This window comes from Choloepus didactylus, chromosome X (assembly GCF_015220235.1).
Source record: "Choloepus didactylus isolate mChoDid1 chromosome X, mChoDid1.pri, whole genome shotgun sequence".
NCBI lineage: Eukaryota > Metazoa > Chordata > Mammalia > Pilosa > Megalonychidae > Choloepus > Choloepus didactylus.
The window spans coordinates 43770765-43777646 of record NC_051334.1 but is presented as its reverse complement, the minus strand read 5'-3'; the positions used below and the strand labels follow the sequence as shown (position 1 = coordinate 43777646).

Sequence of the window (6882 nt, the reverse complement as noted above, 5' to 3'; positions counted from 1 at the left end):
GGTAACCACAACCAAGAATTCTCTTGGACTTTAGTAGGATGCTAAACAAGTTTTCCCACACTCTCTGAGATCAGGTGTTCCCAAGAGCAGAGACTGAGACATGGATTTTAGTGCAAGGGTTTAGTGAGGGAAGGTTCCTAGGCAAAACCTATAAAAAGAGTGGGGAAATCAGGAAAGCTTAGGAGAAGAAGGCAGGCAAAGATGTGGGTTCAGCTGAAGTCTAACCTCAGTGAGCTACCACAGGGAACTCTCAATGTGAATAGCACCACAGAGTTGAGGCAAGAAGGCTGGGCTTTTATACCCCAATACCAGCCAATCATTAGTAGGCCTACTCTCCAGAAGCAGTGACTGTATAACCTGTTAGGCCTCTCTGCAACTCCTGTTGGTCTAGCACAATTCTCCAGTGGTGGATGAACTATGAATGGTTAGCAGTTAGCACTCATAGCACAATAACCCAGTGAAGCAGATCAAGGCAGGGGACCAACAATAATTACTATATAAATGATAAAGGGGTGGGGAGGCTACTCTAAATTCATACCCCTTTTGGCAAGTTGGAACCTATACTGCATCCAAAGAGGTCTTTGACCCCAGATGGCTGCCTTGGATGAACTCCAATATCCTGTGCACAGATGCACAGATTTTCCCCAGAGGGGCCTTTTAGTGTTATGTAACTGTAAGAAGCTGGATCTGCCTTCTAGAGTAGAGGATGAAGAGTGATGGAATGTCTGAGCTGGACAGGCCTTAAAGGTCATCAGATTCAATGTTCTTGATTTAAAGAGGAGAAGTAATTTCTGAGTAGGAAAATTCATCCTAATTTTCTAACTTACAATATAGGGTGGTTTCTACCATTCCATGATGCTTCTCTGGGATGGCTACTTAGCATCAGAGCATGGCTAGTGTTTCTCTCAGTGAAAGGAAAGGTGGGAAAAATTATCAGTTAATTTTCTCTGTTATATGATCCATTACCTTATATCCCTCTGACATCTGAGTTTATTACCCAAATTGCCACTAATCTTTCTTTTTTGTTTGCAAGGCAACAAAAGCATTTATTTGGGGTCTTAGAAATGCAATTCATGGAGCACAGATTTAGGTAGCATCCCAAATTGTATCCTGTTTGGGGGCTTCTAAGCAAGGGTTTTTAAATAGAAAAATTACATAAGTTGTTTGTAAAGAATTAAGATTAGTGGATATTTGGGGCATTCCAAATGTCCTTTAGTTAGACAGTTTATTGATTTCTTTTTCTTATAGTTGGTTCATGGCATCCAAATGTCCTCAGAGTTCTGAGACACATTGTTGCTTATAGTTTTGTATACTTTGGTGCTTTGTGATATCTGGCTAAGATATGCATAAGAGTAACATCCTGAATGGCCTCCAAACTCCATTTGAAATCTCTTAGCCATAGTAACTCTATTTTGTTTTATTTATTTTCGCATTTCCCCCTTTTGATCAATATCTCTCTCTCTGAAAGCATCACTGATTAAAATTTGGTATTAATCCCTTCATACCAGGGAGACTCATCTTTGGGAGTCACTCCCAGATAGGAAGGAAGGTTGTAGGTTCATCTTTGGATGGACTATGGCTTAGAGCATGGCCACATTTGAGCAACAAGGCAGTTCTTAGGGAGTGGATTTCAGGCATTAGTTATAGTTAAGCTTGGCTCCATCATAAGTTTTATAAGTACAAGCTTCCAGGTTAAGAGTCTGGTGCATTATCATGGCTTGGGGGGTAGTTGTGGCCATTATTCTAGAGATAAGAAAATGAATGAGAGACACCATAATAATTATAATAAGAAAAAAGATTAGCAACATTTGAAATGTGCCATGAATCTAGCCACCCCAAGATCCAAGATTCAGCCAGCATCACTTTCAATTATGATATGCAAGTTAAAGCTTTGGTTACATGACCAGCATCTCCAATTATACCCTGCTAGCAAGGGGGATATTTTCTTATTAAACTTATGCAAATAATTGTATCTCCATGAAAGTAAGAATATTAAGTAAGAGTTTCTGAATTCTAGGGGATCAGGCAGGGAGAAAAGTTAAGTGTTTCATGAGTTATAGATAGCTTAAGGGAAAAGCAAAAGGGGCTCCTTGCATTTAAAAAATAAAACATTAGCAATATTTCTTAGACCCTGCCACACAAAGAGACTGAAAGTGAAAGGATGGAGAAAAATATTCTATGCAAACCTCAAACAAAAGAAATCTGGGGTAGCTGTACTACTATTGAACAAAATAGACTTTAAATGCAAATATGTCATAAGAGACAAAGAAGGACACTATATATTAAAAAAGAGACAATTCACCAAGTGGAAATAGCAATCACAGATGTTTATATACCCAATCAAGGAGCTCCAAAATACATGAGACAAACATTGGCAAAACTAAAGGAAGCAATAGACGTTTGCACAATAATTGTGGGAGACTTCAATACACCACTCTCTTCTATAGCTAGAACAACTAGACAGAAGACCAATATGGAAATTGAGAACCTAAAAAATATGATAAATGAATTAGACTTAACAGACATGTATGGATCATTACATCCCAAAGTACCAGGATATACATTCTTCTCTAGCATCCATTGAATGTTCTCCAGGAGAGATCATATGCTGGGGCAAAAAAAGAAGTCTTAATAAATTTAAAACTATTGAAATTATTCAAAGCACATTCTTTGACCATAGTGGAATGCAACTAGAAATCAACAACCACCAAAAAACCAGATCTTTCAGAAATATATGGAGGTTAAACAACACAATCCTAAACAACCAGTGGATCAAATAAGAAACTGGTAAATATCTAGAGATGAATGAAAATGAGAAGACAACATATCAAAACCTATGGGATGCAGGGAAGGCAGTGCTGAGAGAATTTATAGCTCTAAATGCATATATCAAAAAGCAAGAAAGAGCTAAAACCAAAGACCTAACTGAACAACTGAAGAGGCTAGAGAATGAACAGCAAACTAACCCTAAAGCAAATAGCAGAAAATACATAACAGAGATTAATGCAGAAATAAATGAGCTGGAGAACAAAATAATTCAAGAGAATAAACAAAACCAAAAGTTGGTTCTTTGAGAAGATCAACAAGATTGACAGACCTTTAGCTGGACTGACAAGGTCAAAAAGAGAAGACCCACATAAACAAGATCATAAATGAGAAGAGGATAATTACTATGGATCCTGAAGAAATAAAAAAAAATCATAACAGTATATCATGAACAACTGTATGCCAACAAGCTAGACAATTTAGAGGAAATAGACAATTTCCTGGAAACACATGAACAACCTAGACTGACCCAGGAAGAAATAGAAGACCTCAACAAACCGATCACAAGCAAAGAGATCCAATCAGTCATGAAAAAATCTACTTACAAATAAAAGCCAAAGGACAGATGGCTTCACAGGGGAATTTTACCAAACTTTCCAAAGTTTGATACCATTCCTGCTTAAAATGTTTAAAAAAATTGAAGAAAAAGGAACACCACCTAACTCATTTTATGAAGCTAATATCACTGATACCAAAATCAGATAAAGACACTACAAACATGTAAACTATAGGCCAATCTCCCTAATGAATATAGATGCAAATTGAATCCAAAGGCACATTAAATACTTGCAAATTGAATCCAAAGGCACATTAAAAGAATTATACACCATCACCAAGTAGAGTTCATTCCTGGCCTGCAAGGTGGTTCAACATAAGAAAATCAATTAATGTAATTCAACACATTAACAAATCAAAGGGGAAAAATCAAACGATCATCTTGATAGATGCTGAAAAAGCATTTGACAAAATTCAGCATTCCTTTTTGATAAACATACTTCAACAGGTAGGAATTGAGGAAGCCTTCCTCAATACGATAGAGGGAATAGATGAAAAACCCACAGCCAGCATAGTATTCAATGTTGAGAGACTGAAAACCTTCCCTCTAAGATCAGGAATGAGACAAGGATGCCCGTTGTCACTTTTATTTTTCAACATTGTGGTAGATGTTCTAGCCAGAGCAATTCACCATGATGAAGATATAAAAGGCATCAAAATTGGAAAGGGAGAAGTAAAACTGTCATTATTTGCAGATGATATCATCTTATAGTTGGAAAATGCTGAGAAATCAATGGCACAGCTACTTGAGCTAATAAACAAATTCAGCAGAGTAGCGGGATATAAGATTAATGCACATAAGTCAGTAATGTTCCTATACAATAGTAATGACCTAACTGAAGAAGCAATCAAAGAAAATATTCCATACACAAAAGAAATTAAAAAACAAAACAGGAGGCTGCGTGCAGGTGAGCGGCTGCGGGTTTCGGGGGCACCCTTAGCTCCCGCCACTTCTCTGGCTTTTCCCCCTGTCTGTGGGAAGGAGTCTCCTCCAGGCTCTCCATCCCTTTGCCCCAAGCTGATGCAGACTGACGGGATCGTTGATGGGATTATCTTATGCTGGACTGATCAAGTACTTTGAAAATGACTTCAAAACTTCTCTGGGTGTCCTTCATACTTGCTGCATTAACACTTTCAACTACATTTTCTCTCCATTCAGACCAGCAGAAGGTTCTGCTAGTTTCATTTGATGGATTCCGTTGGGACTACTTATATAGAGTTCCAACACCCCATTTTCATTATGTTATGAAATATGGTGTTCACGTGAAGCAGGTTACTAATATTTTTATTACAAAGACATACCCTAACCATTATACTTTGGTAACTGGCCTCTTTGCAGAGAATCATGGGATTGTTGCAAATGATATGTTTGATCCTATTCTGAACAAATCTTTCTCCTTGGATAGCATGAATGTTTATAACTCTGACTTTTGGGAAGAAGCAACACCAATATGGATCACAAATCAGAAGGCAGGACATACTAGTGGCGCAGCAATGTGGCCTGGAGCTGATATAAAAATACATAAGAGTTTTCCTACTCACTACATGCCTTACAATGAGTCTGTTCCATTTGAAGAAAGAGTTGCCAAAATTATTGAATGGTTTACATCAAAAGAGCCTATAAATCTTGGTCTTCTTTATTGGGAGGACCCTGATGACATGGGCCCCCATTTGGGACCTGACAATCCACTCATGGGGCCTGTCATTTCAGATATTGACAACAAGTTAGGATATCTCATAAAAGTGTTGAAAAAGACAAAGTTGTGGAACACTCTGAACCTAATCATCACAAGTGATCACGGAATGACCCAGTGTTCTAAGGAAAGAGTAATAGAACTTGACCGGTATTTGGATAAAGACCACTATACCCTGATTGACCAATCTCTAGTAGCAGCCATCTTGCCAAAAGAAGGTAAATTTGATGAAGTCTATGAAGCACTGGTTCATGCTCATCCTAATCTCACAGTTTACAAAAAAGAGGACATTCCAGAGAGATGGCATTACAAATTCAACAATTGAATTCAACCAATCATAGCAATGGCTGATGAAGGGTGGCATATTTTACAGAATAAGTCAGATGACTTTCTGTTAGGCAACCATGGTTATGATAATGCATTAGCAGAAATGCATCCAATATTTTTAGCCCACGTTCCTGCCTTCAGAAAGAATTTCACAAAAGAAGCCATGAACTCCACAGATCTGTACCCACTGTTGTGCCACCTCCTCAATATCACCGCCATGCCAAACAATGGATCATTCAGGAATGTCCAGGACCTGCTCACTTCAGCAACTCCAAGAGCATTTCCTTACACGCAGAGTACTACCCTCCTCCACGGTAGTGTCAAAGCAAAAGAATATGAGCAAGAGGAATCCCATGCTTATTTCATAGGGGTCTCTCTTGGTAGCATTATAGTTATTATATTTTTTGTCATTTTCATTAAGCATTTAATTCAGAGTCAAATACCTGCCTTACAAGATATGCAGGTTGAAATAGCTCAGCCATTATTACAAGCTTAGTCCTGCTTTGAAGAGAAGATTTCATAATTATGTCAGTGTTTAAAGGTTTCAAATTCTAGGAAACCAGTTTCAGACATTTGCACAGACCATCAAGCAGTTACATGGATAGGTATAGACACAGACACACACACACACACAAGCACAGAGAGAGAGACAGACATATCTGCAAAGGATTAAAGATGTGTGACTTTGTCTCCATTGTCCTCTCTAGCTTAGGGGTAGATAAAATCCTGTTCTATTTGGACTTGACATATATAATGTATATATTTAGCAACTTTGCACAATTTAAAGTACTTTATATATTGTGCTTTAAATTACTGTCTTAATGGGTACTTTTATTTGGAATGTACTTTACGAACAATTGTGTCTTATAACTTGGTTGAAAATGATAACTTGTTATTCATTGTTCAAACTGAGTGAAATTTCTTTTAATTCCTGATGAATAATGTAGAAATCTATTTCCTTAAATTGGGAGAGTAAAAAGAAAGGGAAAACTGTTGAAAATTAAATGTGGCAACCTTAGTACCTTGAGTTTTGGAGAAAGGCATTCCAACAACAGGTTGCATCTGTGAGTATTTCTTGTCATAGTTCATTCCAAAGGACATGGACTTTCATTTTATTTCCCCCCTCAGAAGAGATTCAAATACAGACAGACTCATTCTAAAGATATTTGTTTCTCTCATAAAATCAGTTATTGCTATTTCCTGATTAGTCATTTTATCCTTATTTTATAATAATAAATTATCATATTTTTCTTTCCTATATTATTATACTTTTCTTTCCTATATAATCCAGCAATAGCCTGAATAGAAATGAGATTGGGCATCATCGCAGCATTGTTTCTCTTGTTCTGCAATTATTTGCTTCTTTGAAAACTAAATCACTATTAATCACATTAAAAATCAAATTAGATAAAACCATGTTTATTTTTAGTCCTGGTAATATGTAGTAATGGAGCACAAGCATCTTTTAAATTTTGAGCAT

General features: G+C 37.1%; 1 protein-coding gene across 1 annotated transcript; it reads left to right on the top strand.

The window, feature by feature from the left end:
- The first annotated feature begins 4432 nt into the window (after positions 1-4432).
- On the top strand, positions 4433-5898 carry LOC119523660 (ectonucleotide pyrophosphatase/phosphodiesterase family member 5-like). The gene is given in 1 exon segment (XM_037822457.1): positions 4433-5898. A coding segment is annotated over 1 exon segment (1434 nt). The 5' UTR covers positions 4433-4464.
- The last annotated feature ends 984 nt before the right edge of the window (positions 5899-6882 follow it).